This window comes from Lytechinus pictus, chromosome 17 (genome assembly GCF_037042905.1).
Source record: "Lytechinus pictus isolate F3 Inbred chromosome 17, Lp3.0, whole genome shotgun sequence".
NCBI lineage: Eukaryota > Metazoa > Echinodermata > Echinoidea > Temnopleuroida > Toxopneustidae > Lytechinus > Lytechinus pictus.
The window spans coordinates 26,672,817-26,691,418 of NC_087261.1; the positions used below are offsets into that span (position 1 = coordinate 26,672,817).

Here is an 18,602-nt window from a genome sequence, read left to right on the forward strand (position 1 = left end):
TTCCTATTAAAATGTGAACAAAAATGGCAAAGAAAAACCACTTTTTTTCAAAAGGGGTTAGGTCAATTTCAGTTTAGTTGCAAAAGGATATCTTAAAAAATATGAAGACAGGTAGATTCCCCTTCATACCCAATGGTATGTTCTCATGGTAGGGTATCATGAAAATTCAGTTTCGCATAAGAATATTGCAATATGGGAGAATTAAAAAAAATATTTTCTTGGAGTGGACCTAACCCCTTTTGCAACTAAACTCTTATGAAGAACTCATTTGTCAAAAAGGGCTTAGGTCCATTTTTCATAAATTTTATTGTTTTCTGTCTCTAAACCTCTAAATTTTTAGTCACTCTGATGATACCAAAGAAAGTTTGAAATTCAAATGAAAACGTGAATGAAAGTGGCAAAGAAAAATCACTTTTTCAATCAAAAGAGATTGGATTCATTTTAGTTTGCTTGCAAAAGGGGTTATGTCCACTAGATAATTTTTTCAAAAATATATAGAAAAAAATTGAAGACAGGTAGATTTCTTTTAGACAAAATTTTATCTTTACATAATAGAGTAGTACATCATGACAATTTAGTTTCTCATAAGAATATTGCAATAAGTGAGAATAAAAAAACATGGTTTTTCTCAAAATGGTCCAAAGTGGACCTAACCCCTTTTGCAACTAAACTCTTCACATGTTGCCAAATTTTGCGACTTGGAAATTGGAATAATATTGAGACTACATGCTTGATTGTACAAACTCGGGGAAGAGGTTTAACATATTTAAGCTCTAGAAAATGCATTCGTAAAATTTTGGCCTCTTCGACACGCGTCCAGCGCACCCTCTTCATAAACAAGGATAAGTATATAGATACGTTTTTAAAAGAACAGTTCCACACCGACACCAATATAAACTAAGGCCCTCACACACCCCTATTGTCTCCATGTTTCTGTTATGGCAACCCCCGTACTCTCCAGGACAGCTTTCTGGTGAAAAACGCCAAGCTGGTACAACCAATTACATAGAAAACATTTTACGCCTAAGTTAATCAGTCATAGTTTTTTTTAAGTATTTTTATCAACGTGGAGACAAGGGAATACCGGGAATTCGAACTCACAATTTCACGATCATGAATCTAGTGTCCTAACCACTAGACCATACAATGACCAATCTTCATTTAGTCTACTCACTGGTGTTGAGGCAAGCATATCGGACCTCAAGGTCGGGGCATGTTTGTCCGTCGCCTTGCGATTCGCAACTGATCCCAGCACTGTCGCACGGAAACTCGTACTGAGGAACGAATGATGGATTCCCGTCGTACCACGGAACGTCGGACTCCTTAACCCGACACTCGGCATAAGCTGGGCTCTCGCATAATAACTCGTAGCTTTCGTCATTAGCCTAAATATAATACAAGAATAATGTAATATGATTTAACCATACTTTATGGTTACACGTAATAGGATTTTTTACACTTATACCATGATACCATGGAGCTATTAACACACACACCCTAACACACACATGTGTATATATAATGCGCTGCATACACACACATAAATATATTCTAAGTAAATAAAACAATATGTTTGCGAATTCAGATTTAGGTGGTGTATTTTTAAACTGCATTAAAAGAGTATAAGTTATCATACAATTATAACTATAAATAAGGAATAAACATCATAATCGAAATGATCATAATCGGTATATATTAACATCATATCACAACTTATCTGATAACTACAACTAAATCTTTTTACCCATATTCCACATGCAAAATGATGATGATACCTATATACATTGATATGATGTTAATATACCTTCACACTTTCTTTAGTTGTCTGTTCTTTATTATGATGTTTTTACTTGATGATTTATGATGATAATGATTATAACGATGATATGATATATACACGATGATAATTATGAAGATTATATGTTCATTTCCAATATTTGATAATAACTATAATGATGTTTATATTCTGATAATACATAATGCTGATTGTAAATATGATGGCATATAATGGTGATTATTCAATACGATAAATTCTGTTCAAGATACGATGATAGATCATGACCTTACAATGACTGATAATACAAATATTAATGCCCCCCTACAGGTCACCGTCCCACCGGACAACATACCGCCCTCTATGGTCGATGAGAGTTCAGCAATAAAATTACGGTAACTACAACTGAATGATTTTAAATGTTAATCATATTCTAACCATATTGTAAAACTCTAAATCGTAACTCTGTAGTACTATTATAACACATGCAATATTATACTATCATACCTAAGTTATATATATGTAAATACTATGTTCGTTCCATCTGATTTTCTTTTGCCTGACGAAGGCCGATGATGGCCGAAAGCTTGCAATAAAAAAGGAAACTTGAGAGCTTCGTCTCACTCGTCGTTATTTCTGTCTTCCAAGTATATATATATATATATATATATATATATATATATATATATCACTGCCAAATGCGTCCCTATGCGCTTCATTGGATATTAGTCATGTTAGTACCCTGGCTTTATCCCCGCAGCATTTTACAGCGCGGTGGCATTTCAAGGAATAAATACCTGCCATATTCCTGCTATATATATATATATATGTGTAAAGTTATAAATGTACAACAGTTTTGGCAACTCTTTTATTTAAATATTGTAAAGAAATGGATGAAGAGAACAATGGTAGGCGTAGCTTAAATCAAGGTTCCCCAGAGCCACCAACCCGTCTCTGTGGTCTAGTGGTTAAGGCACCGGCGTTCAAAGCTGGGGGCCCGGGTTCGATTCCCGGCAGAGACATTTTTTCGGCATCACCAATTTTTCCAAAGGGTAGACAGCTCTGGGGAACCTTGATTTAAGCTACGCCTACCATTGTTCGCTTCATCCATTTCTTTACAATATATATATATATATATATATATATATATATATATATATATATATATATATATATATATATATATATATATATATATATATATATAGGTTTGTTAATTTCTCAAGCATTTTGGCTTACAATGGCAATCCATCTTCCCCAAGTGATTTTATGTTCAATAATGTATAAATCTGATTTATTGTCAAAACGTCTTTGCTTTATTTGTGTTACCGTATCATATTTTCATGCAGAACAGAAATAAATCAAATCAAATCTAATTAGCACTTTTGCAACGTATTACATGATTTTTTTTATTGAGGCTCGAAAGTGATCAATAACGATGATAAGGGCAAATGATAAGCTTATAAAACCTCTTGCAAAAAAGAGCCATAATAAAAAAATGAGATATAATGAATTGAATTGAATTTATTAGAACTTCACTGGCAATTGCCAGTATTTTGTTCATAACAAGAAGTACAAAATGATACAAGACAAATATACAATGCAAGGAATATAAGCAAATAATGTATAAACATGTATATTTTATCACACAAAAGTGACAGCGAATTACACATTTTTTTTCTTGTTTTCCTCCAATAATTAAATAAAATGTATTTGACTGTGTCGTAGACACAAAAACCTATATTTTTACATATTAGGTGTATAATTTCCTCATAACTCCATGCATGTGCATACCAAAGCAGAGAGCTAATCAAGAGCATCATTTTATTTTCCGTTATATAAAAATGTAATGAAATACATGATATTGATGTTTAGGGGTGGAAACAGGATTTTACAAGGGGGGGGGGGGCACATTTTCCCGAGGAAAATTTTGACAACAGAGAGAGAGAGAGAGAGAGAGCGAGATATAAAAAGGTTTTAACCATAAATTAAGGACATTTCGTCCGCACAAAATAAATTGACAAGCCAGAAAAAAAGAAACAAGTGGAACGCCTCTGGCAGTCTCGCCTGCATTACGCGATTCAATATAGCAGCAGTGCTGACTTTGAAAACAGCTATTAAATAATTATTCACAAAAGAAAACACTCATATGATAATAAAATACTATGTCCATTGTCCCAACATGACCTTTGACCATGGTCATGGACCTAAGACATTTGCAAAAAAATCATTCATACTTGATTATCATTATGTCTATGTTAAACTTTCATGAATTATAATATGTATAATGTGTAGATACATAAACTTACTAAGTTATGATGCCAATTCTACAAATACCCCTAACACGGCCAAAGTTCACTGACCCCAAATAACCTTTGATTTTGGTCATGTGACCAGAAACAAGCGCAAGATATTCAGTGATACATGGTTACTCTTATGTCCCAAGTTTCATGAACTAAATCTATAAACTTTAAAGTTATGATGACAATTTCACAAATACTCCCAACATTATCAATGTTCGTTGACCCTAAATGACCTTTGACCTTGGTAATGTGACCTGAAACTCGCATAGGATGTTCAGGGATACTTAATTGCTCTTATGTCTGAGTTTCATGAACTACATCCGCAAAATGTCAAAGTTATGATAACAATTCCACAAAATACCCCCAACATGATCAGAGTTCGTTGACCCTAAGTGACATTTGACCTTAGTCATGTGACCTGAAACTCTGGCAGAATATTCAATAATACTTGATTACCTCTATTATATGAAAGGTCTTCATTTTCAAAGGGGGGGAGGGGGCACACTTCTATTTTTCTATTTCAATGGCATTTTTAATTGTGCCTCTTAAGGGGGGTGTGGCACAGGCTGGCTCCCCCCCTTGATCCGCCAGTGTTGATGTTACATATTCGATAGGCCTACCCAAAATATCTTTTTAAACACATTTCTTTCAAATTCATAAAGATAATTATATACTTGTATTACTATAATAATAACAATGATAATAATAATAATTATTATTATTATTCTTATTATCGTCATCATCATCATCATTATTATCATTATTATTACTATTTTATTCAGCATTTCAACAAAGATCAAGTTACAATTAAAGCAAATACATGAGTACAAAGAGGGAAAGAACAAGGATGTCAACAATCCATTTTGAACCAAAACTAAACAAACAGTTATATGATATATTTTGTTTTATCTTGTTTTGTCATGTATTGTAAATATTGTAACTTGTTTCATGTATTATTTCAATTGCTATTTCCTACGTATTTTATTCCTACTGTAATTAAATTGCTATATTTGTATCACTGTTATTTATCTGTTATGGATCCCCCTGCTTTTCAAGCCTCTGGCTTTCCTAGGGTGTTTGATCCTCACATTTTACAATGTATATATCTACTCATGTGATTTTTACCTAATAAATAAATTGAATTGAATCCAGGTCCAGGTTGCCTTTGGAAGGAAAGGGTAAAACAAATGACTGAAGCCCACAGGCTTTCCAAACCGACCTGGACTTGTAAGGTGACAACCACAAGAATAAAAATATATATATATTAAAATCGGTAAATATACAAAAACATAGAAATATGTGACAACTTATGAAATAATGTGTGAATATTAATATTTTATGGTAAACATATATACGAAGGTAGAATGTTCTCCATACGTGCACGAGAAATGGTTTTATACAAAAATGAAAGAAAGTCCCATCCTCCCCCTCCGCATTCATTGCTCTTTTTGTCTCAGGCCTGAAAATCTTTATAATTAATACCCATACGCCCGTATTCTGAAGTCGGGTTTAACTTAAACTCAGGTTTAAAGTTGTGGTTTAAGTATGGCGAGCCAATTGTTACATAAATCACTAGCAGTAGAGATATCATATTTCAGCTCATTTGGCTCTCAAATCATTCATAATTGTCTAGGAAGTATAAAAAGATTATTGGCTTCACCATCGATGAATCAGGAAAGAGCACAAATTTGATACTTTTGGCTTCCCATACTTAAACCACAACTTTAAACCTGAGTTTAAGTTAAACACGACTTCAGAATACGGGCCATAGTCGTTAAATTTTTGGAACGGTTGTTTTAATTATCTTTAGATTTGCTCAAACTTACTGCAGGCTTTGATATGCTGATAAATTTGGCGAACCTGCATGGTAACACGACATTTGCTCCGCCGACAATTGCTCCCGGTTTCATTTTGTCTAAAGGCCACCGCACACCTAACGACTGGTCTGCGACCCGATTTCAGAATAAAATGTAATAGAATTTGATGCTAATATTGAGACTTGGAATATTTTACTGTGTAATGTTCGAAATCATCGTACGAATACCTATGATCAAATTTGTGACTATGCTATCATCCTTCTTAGAATAAAAGCGAATTTAATATCTAGTCGTAATGACGTCATAGCAGTCTTACGATTGGCTACGATTTGAACCTAATTTGGACTTTACTCCAAAATAAGGGCTTGCAATCTTTCAAAATTGTTATAATATTATTATTTCAATTAATTTCAACCTCAAATAAAATGATATGTCCCATTCACATCTTCAGAAAATGAGCAAAATGCGATTTGTTCCTAAATCGGGTCGCAGACCAGTCGTAAGGTGTGCGGTCGCCTTTAGTTTTAAATCCAGGGTTGAAGTTGGTCATTTATTTAGTGTATGAAATCAACAGCGGAGCAATTGTCGCCGGAGCAAATGTCATGGAACCTCCTGCATACCTGTCTCTGGTGATCACTCCTGTCTTCAGTTTCATCTCCATCATTATTAGGCGGGCCCGAATCGAAAAATTTGGTCCAATAATAAGCAGGTTCTGCATCTATATAAGACAAAAAGTTCAATTCATTCGATATGGCGTAACTTTTAAATCGGAAAATGGACTTTGGGCAATTTAACTGTTTCTTAACTAATCACCAGCTTCTGTGTAAAAGTGGAGTTGATCCGTTAGATCATATTCATATTCAAATCCATCTTTCATTCTATTTCCAACGGGATAAACATCATACACATACAATGTATAAACATGTAAATTGAAATAATACATTATAAAGAAATGTACATAATTATATATGATATTTTAATAGCAAATTTTTAACACATTTTCAATTGACAAAAAAATATGTGGAAATGTTTTCTTCTTTTAATCATAGCTTGGATAATGTGACCCCATTACAAAATATAAATGCCAGTGGCGGATCCTGATGGGGCACATCTAGCCCGCCCCCTTTAGAGTCATAGTAAATAGTTTTTAGGGGAATGTGTCGTTCATACTGAATTGAGGACTTTTTGTTAGCTTGTCAATTTTTTATTGAAAATAATTTTTTTTGCTTGTGAAATTTTTCCGGGAACAACATGTACCTTGTTAAAAATCCCCCTTTTTTGCTTGTCAAATTACTCCAGACCTAGATCATCTTTTCGGGGGCTTGTTAATTTTTTCTTTTCTGTACAACCCACCCCCCCCCCCCCTGGAAAATCCTGGATCCGCCCCGTGGGAGATATATCACTGATATTTGCTTACGAAGACTTACTGATAAACAAATAAATACATATAACAAAATACAGAACTAAGACAAAATAAAAAAAAACATACACGAACGGTGCTGCTTATAATGAAATGTTAAGAAGAAAAAACAAGAAATGGTGAAAGCAACAAAAATAGATGGCATGGCTGAGTTTATTTTATTTTATTTCCACATTCAATAACAAATGTTCAAAGGTATAATCATTTTTCAACATTGAATAACAATAAGCATTTTCCATCATAATGATTACTATCATTATAATTCAAATATATATTACACTCGGAAAATTTTTATTTCAAATTGTTGAAACATGTATGCCAATTGAAATGGGGTGACCGCCATCTTAAGCTCAGAGTTGAAAATTGAAGGCGGCATCGGAGGGAAAGGGCCGTAGACAACCAAACTGCAGACCCTGCAGTACAATTTTATCGCACAAAATGATAGGAATATAACTAAATAATAGTGGACAGGGAAAGAAAATTTCAAATGAGAGAGGTATAATAAGTATAATGGGGGGGGGGGTGGTGCTACCAAAACACGCTGATATAGAGACACGGCAGATATATTATCATCTCTGATAATTTCCCCATATATGAATGTACGAATTGACTTATTAATTCGAATTGACAAAATGGGCTTACATAACAATAAATAGACAGTTACATGGCCAAGACACCCCTCTCTCTATACTCCCGATTCAACTTGACCTTATAACAAATTTAAAAGGTGTTAACCCAAAGTGCCATATACGCACCAGCATCACCTTTCATTATGTCTTTCGGGTCTTGGAGCACCTTAAAACATAGCAAGAGCTGGACAGGGGGTCGTTTCATAAAGCTGTTCGTAAGTTAAGAGCGACTTTAAGAACGGCTGGTGAACGTTTCTTACGCGCTTAACCATTGCCAATGAATATACCATTTACCTCAAGAAAGGATCACCGGTCGTTCTTAAAGTCGCTCTTAACTTACGAACAGCTTTATGAAACACCCATCAGTCATATACTCCGGTGTTGACTTTTTGGTGTAAGTTCAACACCTGATTGTTATTACACCAGCTTTAGTTTTTTACATTTGTAAGGGTCAAACTAACATTTCTGTAGTCAAGGAGTCAAACAAAAAACAAAGTCAAACAGGTTTTGTAGAATAACTGGGGATTATATTGAAAGGAACACTCTCAACAAAACTGTAATATCATGGCTTGGACAGAAACAGAATAACAAAATCCTATATTAAATAAAAATCAATCGGTCAGTATCCACAATGAAAATGAAACAAAATAAAAGGAAGCAGTTTGTGTCTCTTTGTCTGATATGGAGATAACGGGAGCTCAGGAAGTGTAGAATCTCTCCTAAATAAATGTCTCAATAATCGACCAGGATAACATCTCAAGGGATCTAAAATTAAGGGACAAGTCCACCCAAACAAAAAGTTGATTTGAATAAAAACGCTTTAAGAGGATACTCCGGATAGCGTCTCTTATCAAGTGTTGACCAAAACGAATGTTCAAGATCAAAGAACATAAATCAGGATAGCGTCTTCCAAGGTGTTTTGATTTCAATAATTGGCTTCAAAAAAATATTCACAATCTGGGTAGCGTTTATCAAGATGTTTTGACTCCATTTCCAACGTTTGGGTGCAGATGGGCATATAAGTTGTGTATAACTTTATGCCTTTTGCCAAGGTAAATTCCAAGATAAATGAATAAATTGCTCACAAATGCTCAATATCCGGTTCATCACAAAATTAAATATTCTACAACTGCCAAAATGTGTCCTCTTTCTCTTCACATCCAATCCAACTCTGTCCAATCATATATTCAATGCAAAAAGTCTCTTCACTATTCAATTCATGTGGCAGTTCTCCATGCCACGTCATAAAGTCCTGTTCTCTTTTTGTACTACAAAATGCTGACCATTTGGTGTTTCCCCTAATTCTACTGCCTATACACAACAAGATATCTCAGTCTGAACAGATCTGCACTATCCTACACTGACATTCCATAGACTTTCTGACCTTGAGCTTATACTGAGACTAAACTTATTATATTCCACTACAAACTATGTTGACCCAAATGGAAACACTGTCCAGCGACAGTCTGCTGACCTCGGTCGACCACCCTTCCCATATAGTCAGGTTCACTATGTTCATATTTTAGCTTTCGCCGGATTTTATTTGGAGAAATTGAAAACTATATATTTTTGGAAAGGTTATTGTATAAGCTATCAGAAAACAATGTTTTTATTTGCACCGACCCCTATATGGCCGCCATCTTGGATTATTCAAAATGGCCGCCGTGAAAGGGATTTTTCAATATATCGGCTTATAAATAACCTAGAATCATAACTTTTGCACCTAAACTAAAATTTATGAGGACAAGGAATCCAGTGGTATAAAAATAATTAACCTTTGTTAAGAAAAAATATGATTCTAATTGTATTAAAAAAAACAAATTACCAGACTCAAAACTTACATTTAATGTCGAATGATGTGTTGCAAATGATGTCACTTTTCAGTGAGGTTAACGCTTTTGGTAACCATTTACAGTGTTTTCCGTTCACATGATCAAGTTCAAAGGTCAAGTAGGGTCTATGACCATGCCGGGTTATTAAACTTAAGATAGGTTACAATCTATAATGTCATCTTAACTTAAAAAGTATACAGATCTAGTTCTATTTCATGAAAGAAAGAAAGAGAAGGAAAGAAGGAGATAGGGGAAAAAGAGAAAAAAGGACAAGGAATAGAAAGTAAAAGAAAAGAAATATCTACGTCAGACGAAATGAATGGAATGATACATTGAGTCCATGGGGTTGGAGACATCCAAGGCGATGGATAATCTTCTGTTCCAAAAACTTTCTGTCCTCATCACCTCTTTTTTCTTTCTCCCCTATCTTCTTCCTTCCTTCCTTCTCTTTCTTTCTTTCTTTTTTTCAAGCGCTCTCCCTTTCTCTCTCTTCCTCCGTTTCGAAAATTCGTTAAAATATTATTGTCCACGGAGTTTTGATACTTTTCTGTGTTTGAATCTACTTATTATCTCCGAGCAGATCATTTGACTTTATTACAGTGCGTCCCAGAAAAAACGAAACCGAGACTAAGCGATGATTTATCATAACTTAATCACAAATACATAATAGACAAATGACCTACCAATGTAAAGCTAAGAATCTCTTCTTTCATCTGATATTACTTAGATTATTCCTCATTCGCGCATGAGTGAGCTAAAACAATTTGAAGAAAGGATACTAAAAACTCATTTGGCGGGGGGTATCTGAATTTCAAAAAGAAAATCACATGCCTAAAAAAAAATCTGCTCTTTTATTTGATACCTTGATCACAAAAAAATGGTCAAGAAGTGAAAAAGTTATGTTCCCTCGAAACAATGCTTGTATTTCCATAATTTTATTAAATAAACGTGTTTTCACCGGTTTCCCACAGAAGCTATCGCATGGTTAACAAAAGACTTAATGCATGGCTGATCGTCAACAAAACAGAGTGTCGAGTGAGTTTGAACGCTAGCCTGTAAAACCTCTTCATTTTATGAAATTATTGAAATTCAAGCCTTATTTCAAATAACCGTAACTTTGTTATTTCTTGACCATTTTCTGTAATTGAGGTATCAAATTAAAGAGCAGATATTGAACTTTTTTTAAATGTGGTTTTATTTTTGAAACCCAAATACAGCCCGCCTAATGACTTTTTTGTATCCTCTCTTCAAATTGTTTTTGCTCACTCATGCGTGAATGGGTAATAGTTTAAGTAATTTCAGATGAAAGAGGAGAGTCTAAGCTTTACAATGGTAGGTCATTTGTCTATTTTATTTGTGATTAAGTTATGATAAATCATCGATAAATCTCGGTTTCATTTTTTGTGGGACGCACTGTATACACACACACACACACACTGTTACGATACTGCAAGAAATAACAATGAAAATTTAGTTTTAAATTTGATTTCCTTTATTTTTATTACTGGAAATACATGTACATCAATCAAAAAAAATAAAAACAAAACATCTTACATGTCTTTAAGAGTTATCTAGATGTGCAATCCAAGTTTATGATATCATATCCCAATAAAATCCAAGTTGGTTGGCGAAGATTCCGTAAATTAAAGTTCACAATGATGGCGATGACGAAATTGATGTTGAAGCACGATGAATAACAAGAGTCACTGTAACGAGTTGAAATGTCCGTGAAGAAGATGTTGATGATGATTAACAGTCAATTTCAGCAATCCATGGGTTGAAAAGCGTTCATTAAAACAGCTTGATGATCTCGATGAGAACTGAGAATTCCTCTCTCAAAGTAACTGCAAACAGTTCATTGATGGCGTGCAAATAATTCCACAGAAGATAAATATTCCAGGTGGAAATAAACTCTGCTCTGACCTAAAGTCTGGTGTGAAACTCTGAGTTCTGATCTGATGTGATATGATGAGATCCTTGAAGAAACTGCCAGCTTATATACAAATTATTCACTATTCTGGAAGCTTCTAGTATTGTCTACAAAAAGAACATTCTCCTTCTTTCTGGAGCAATCAAATGCTAGAAGACTCATGAATGACTTCAGTGAAATTAACAATAGTCAACAATATAGCTAATCCTATTGTTCTTTTCACTGCCACTAGTCTATTGTGTAGCAATCTATTGTTTAGCAGTCTGTATTGTCTACATTCTCTATCGTTTGCAAATTCCAGAAATAACAAAGAATATTCAAAGATTACTCATGTCTAACAAAGCTTTACTGAGACATTCTGGAACATTTTTAATCATTCTATGCTATGAATATCCTTAAAGAGGAAATAACGAAATAAATGAATGTAATTGCTCTTACAATTCTTATACATAACAACACACACACACACACACACATATAAATATATATATATGTATATTTATATTTTTTGAAGATTGTGAACCTCATTCTGAGAGAGAGCGAGAGAGAGAGAAAGAGAAGGGAAGAAAGAAAAAAAGGAGAGAAAGAATCAGAACATGAAAGTTAATCAAGAGGGAGGGAATCATTGGAGGGGGATACATCGAGGGGTGACGGAGAATATCAGAGAGAAAAGAGGTGGAATAGCTTATTACCCGATTTGATGGTTTTCTCTTTCAACCCCCCCCCCCAAAAAAAAAAAAAAAATATATATATCATATATATTCCTCTAAAATACCGCCATTACAAGTTCGCGTTCACATACGGTAAATGCTAAAAACAACCTACACACAAATAAATTTGCTGACCTCTATTCCCCTCGCCTTCCCGAACTGCTTCCCAAATCACTAAAACGATCGACCTTAGTGCGTTTCAACTGAATGAAAAAGGAAGTTGTGGTGAAAACATATTTTGGAGACGAAGTTTCCTGTTTTTACATTGTGAAGTTCCGCCAAATGCATACACTGTAATTTCTCTAGCAAAATAACGGGGAATTTCAAATAAAGTAAAGGGCCCTTTAAAGGGATGGTCCGGGCTGAAAGTATTTATAGCTTAATAAATAGAGTAGAATTCACTGAGCAAAATGCAGAAAATTTTATCAAAATCGGATAACAAAATAACAAAGTTATAGAATTTTAAAGTTTAGCAACAATTTGTGAAAACAGTCGTCATGAATATTCATTAGGTGGGCTGATGATGTCACATCCCCACTTGTTCTTTTGTATTTTATTATATGAAATTAGGTTAATTCAATTTTTTCCTCCAAGAACTAGAAAAATTGGATTCACAACTGATTTAGTGCATTAGATATTTAATGCTGCAACTTATTTCATTATAAGGGAGGCATTTTATTCACAAAAGTATGAAATAATGAAAAAAATATTATTTTATGTAATAACATAAGAAAACGGAAAGTGGGGATGTGACATCATCAGCCCACCTAATGAATATTCATGACGACTGTTTTCACAAAATATTGCTAAACTTTAAACTTCAATAACTTTATTATTTGTTATCCGATTTTGATGAAATTTTCGGCATTTTGCTCAGTGAATAACACTCTATGCATTAAGATGTAAATACTTTCAGCCCATCCCTTTAAAGCTACAATTAACAGAACTGTGTTGCTATAAGCTTTGTCCATGGCACCGGGAAGAAGGGATGCTGAAGATTTACCGAGGGGGAGGGGGTGTTGCGTGTGTTATTCCCCGTAGGCACCACCTCCTGGTAGGTGTTTTTAAGAGCAGAAATTTAACCCAAATCACCGTCATTTTTTAGTGCTAACCTTTTTTTTTTCTTTCCCTTTTTTGTCCTTTTCAAATCATTTTTCCGGGACCAAAATCCCTGGCACTGTGAAATACTGCTGCTTCGAGAAACCGACTGAGAAACGACGCCCAGGTGCTGATCCAGGATTTCACAAATGGCAATAGCGAGGAGAGGGGGTGGGGGTCATCATGGAGGGTTCTGGTTAGTATGTGATGACCGAAAAAAGTGACAAGCAGGATAACTATTTTAAAAAGATAATTATGAAAAAAATATATAAAAGACCGGCATTCCAAGTAATACATTTTACAGCCCCCTTCCTCCTAAAAACACCATCATTAGTTTATCATCTTTATTTATTCTTCTGTTAAATACTTAGATTAATGATTTTTTGACGTAATTTTGACAGAAGGCACTCGCCATTTTAAACATAGGCCATATGCTGATACCCAATAGGAAAATGGAGGCAAGCGTTGTAGCTAAACGGCAATAGGTGACAGGCAGGGTCCTGGGAATGATTTTTCAAGAAGGGATGCTGGTTTGAAAAAAAAAAATTACAAGCAAAAAAAAGGTTCTCGCTCAAAAATTAAGGTTAGTTTGGTCACATTTCTATATGTTAGCATACCAACCCGACTTTCATGGGGCTGCACCTCAGAAAAGGCTTGGGGTGAACAAATGAAAGCTTTTCAATAGACATCGGCAGAACGCTTACCATAAATGGTTTCTAATAGTCCAAGAGCAAAATCTCATAGGGGCCCAATTTAAGGAGTTCGTACAACCCACACCACAGAAAAGGTTTTACACCACTGGGGACCCTCTAGATTACTGCTAGGTAGGTAGTAGTCTCAAAATGCGGTATCACTTTTTTTTCTACAGTCGAATTTAAAGAGCGATATAAAATAGCAAAAAATTGAAAAAAACAATAACATTTAAGGGTAAGGTGAAATGTAAGTTGCCATATCTCCGCTTGTGTATACATGCCAGAAATACGTCATTTATGTATCAAAATGTTGCTGGGTGACAGCTCTAACGTTACAGTAACATTTAAAAGTGAAATTTAGATATCAAACCTTCAAAATAGGAATACACCCATTGCCAATATCCATTTCCATCTCAGGTATATATGAAAAAATGATACGATAAAGTGATTTTGTGTCGTTAAACATGAGGCGCTCTACATGCATATAACTACAGTGGGACTAAATATGCGTTTTTCCTAACACAATGAAAATTTTGGAAATATTTCTAGACATTTCAGATAATACCTTATATGGGCTACTTTTCACAATCTTGTAGTGCCGTTAGCTTGAGATAAAACGCTGCATGAATCAATTAGCATTTCTTGTTCACTGGGGATATAATCTGATCCCACATTCCATTTTCTTTCTTCAAACTCATTTTTTTTCTTTTTTTAAATTGTAAATTCTTTTATAGGGTTCATTGGCCGAAGGGGGGGGGGGGGAGGGTGGCTGCCAAATTCATCCCATCCTTTTTTTGAAGTTTGTCTATTTCTTGGGAAAATTTGCGATTTCTACTATGTAGCAAACCCTCTTTTATTCATTTGAAACCACTTTAACACAAATTGGTAACCTTTTATCTATTTGTTATAAATAAAGAGGTGCTGGCAACCTTCTCGCTCAGGGGGCTGCCAAAGTCACCCAAACATTTTCAGTATGTTATCTATTTATGTAAAAATCTGCCATTATGAGGCCCCATTAAGGCAAAAAGAACATTTCTGCTATGTAGTAAAGCCACTTTTATTGTCAAGAAATCACTTGGGGACAAAATAGTAGGCTTTTCTCTATCAGCTTCATATAAAGAAGTGCTGGGACATCGAAGCGTCTACACACCCCCTGTTCCGTATTTTGCCTATTTATGGGAAAATCTGCCATTTTGGAGCCCCCATTGAGGCAAAAAGTTGTTTCCGCTGTAAAGCAAGCTACTTAAATCATGTAAATCGTCTTAAAACTACTTAGAGACAAAATAATACTTCTTTCTCTATCAGCTGCATATAAAGATATGCTAGGAAATCGAAGCCTACCCCCTCAGGGGCCTGCCGAAGTTACCCACCCCTTTTTCGTATTTTGCCTATTTATGGGGAAATCTGCCACTTTGGAGCCCCCATTGAGGCAAACAAGCTATTTCTGTTGTAAAACAAGCCACATAAATCGCCTTTAAACTATATGGAGATAAAAGAGTAGTTTTTTGCCTATCAGCTACACATAAAGAAGTGCTAGGGAACTGGAGCCTACCCCCTTAGGGTGCTGCCGAAATTATCACCCCTTTTCCGTATTTTGCCTATTTATGGGAAAATCAGCCATTTTGGAGCCCCTATTGAGGCAAAAAGCTGTTTCCGCTATAAAGCAAGCCACATAAATCGTCTTAAAACTACTTGCAGATAATTCAGAAAAGAGTAGTTATTTTTCTATTAGCTACATATTAAGAAGTGCTGGGAAATCAAAGTCTATCCCCCCCGGGCCTCCCGAAGTTACCCACCCCTTTTTCGTACTTTGCCTATTTATGGAAAAATCTGCCATTTTGGAGCCCCCATTGAGGCAAAAAGCTGCTTCCGCTATTTCCGATACAGCAAAAATGCCATTTTGCTCCAATGGGGTCGCCAAAAGAAAAATTGTCCAAATACTTGTCAAGTACGAAAAAAGGTGAGATAACTTTTAATACGTTCCTGTAAAAATAGGCTTTAATATGCCAGAATAATATTTTAAGCGAATGTCTCCTCATTAATTTGCAGGAGATCAAAAAAATAAAAAGCTACTTCTCTAAAATATGCGTTAAATCTACTCATAGGTCATTTGTATCATAAGTTCATGCCCTTTTTTAATTATTCTACTTGCTTACTCGCCTCTTTATGCTATTTTCTTCTCCTCTCTTCCTTTCCCTTCTTTTAGCCCTTTCTTTTTCAATTGTTGTTTACTCATGGTATTAAAGGTATCCCGATTTCCGACAAAGGCACCTGCTCTCTGGGTTTTTACGCATTCTTCCATGTACAATTTATGTACTGTATTTTACATTCATAGTTTTCTCTACTAAATCAATGATATTATTGATATGTATATTATACATGAAAATGACTAAATGTCAATCGGAATAAAATAGATGTTTAATTTAATTGAAATGAGGTTAAATAATACAACAAAAAACATGCGACATTCCTTCAATTATTTTATTCATTTCAAATGAATAGGAATACTGAGTATAGTAACATTCATCTGTGAATTGAACTTGGTCATTGGAATTTGCAATTTAAACTTCGTTTGAACATTATCACGAAATAAAGATTTTCAAGAAATATTTGTCGCATCACTGGGCCTATCATCCAGCATTATTTTAATACTTGTTATTTAGTTGGCGGAGATCATCATACTTATTGGGGGGGGGGGGGGGAATTTGATATAAACAAAGACTATGAGGGGGGAAACGACTTGGAAGTATTTACATTTTATGATGTTCAGTAATCATGACTACTGCTGTAAAAATGGGGGGGGGGGGGGCTTGGGGCCGTTGACCCCTAAACAAATTTCAAGATTGAAAAAAAAAATAAGTTAGGAGAAAGAAAAGGAAAGGAGGAAATTATTATATTTTCTGGATGATATGTTATAATCTGTCAAAAAACATATTGGTGTATTAAAATCGTAATTTTGGGCTCAATCCATTCGGTCGCACACATTTATTTGACATTTTACCCCATACTCCATGTCTGGCCCCATCATTTAACTTTTTGAGGGCGGGGTCCTACGCCAGTGGTAATGAATTTGGTTTGGATCAGATTATATCACCAGTAAAAAAGTAATTCTAATTGATTTAAGCAGCGTTGGATCCCAAACTAACGACACGACAAGATTGTAAATAGTAGCCCGCAGGCTAGTTAGAAAATATCTGAAAATGTTTAAAAATCTTCATTTTGTTATGAATAACGCATATTTAATCCAAGAATAGTTTTATAGAGGGCCACATATTCAAACACAAAAATCAATTTATCGACTCAATTTTTTAATATCTACTTGAAATGGAAATGGACACTGGCCATCAATGTATTCCTATTTTGAAGGTTCGATATCTCAATTTCACTTTTGAATATTGCTGTAACGTTAGAGCTGTCACCCAGCAACATTGTGATACATTAATGACGTATTTATGACATATTATAAGCGGAGATATGGCAAGTTACATTATTTTGACTTTCCCCTTAAAAGTTATTGATTGTTTTCATTTTTTGCTATTTGACATTGCTCCTTAAATTCAACGGTATCAAAAAAAAGTGATACCACAATTTGAGACTTCTACCTACCTAGCAGTGATCTAAAGGGTCCATACTAACTATCTATGGTATCAAACCTTTTCTGTGGTGTGGGTTGTACAAACTCATTTTTCACAGGTCCTTGCTCCCGGACTATAAACAAACGGAAATCATGTTCACCGACGTCATCATAGCGAGTTTTCGCAAACCTCGGGGACGCATCATTAGGATCCGGTAACACAAAAGTTAATCATACACTCGATTGTACATTATAGTCAATAGAATCAAACGTAGAAAACTGTTCTAAAATCATTGCTAAGCTTTGAGTTACAGGCCATATAGATCTGCTTTTCGTGTGCAAAATTCTTTCACGCGACACCATGCATGCCTTTCTAAGATGCGAGATTAAATCCCACTTTCATGCATGTACGACTGGTCATCAGCGTATGCCCGCCTGAGCCGGCGGCGGGCCTCTACTATGGTAGCTGGCTGGAGATATTCGAAATGCTGGGCCTACATGGTAGATTATGACATGGATGAGAAAGTGGTTTTTCACAAATCGAGTACATATTGAGTGATAAAAAACTTACTGAATTAAGGCTTAGATATAGAAAATACTTAGCTTTCCTAACAAAATATATCCCTGTTTTCAGTATTTTAAATATCGTTTTTGACACCCTTATGACGTTACATATACGTAATGTGCCCACTCTTGAAAAGAAATCACTTTTTACATGTGGTCGCGCCTGGTATCCACTCGTCAACGGAAGTGGCCACCCCGGGCGGCCCCTCAAGCTCTGGGAGGAACCAAATGTGGCTCTGAAAGCTCGTCCTAAATCGGA

At 35.0% G+C, this 18,602-nt stretch overlaps 1 protein-coding gene across 1 annotated transcript in view; it reads right to left on the bottom strand.

The window, feature by feature from the left end:
• Window positions 1-18,602, bottom strand: part of LOC135157190 (uncharacterized) — a 62,568-nt gene that overhangs the window by 5,656 nt on the left and 38,310 nt on the right. The window contains exons 4-5 of the mRNA XM_064112067.1: window positions 6,515-6,612; window positions 1,175-1,385 (exon numbers count right to left, since the gene is read on the bottom strand). Of these exons, the coding sequence (XP_063968137.1) occupies window positions 1,175-1,385; window positions 6,515-6,612 (309 nt within the window). The remainder of the gene's footprint in view (window positions 1-1,174; window positions 1,386-6,514; window positions 6,613-18,602) is intronic.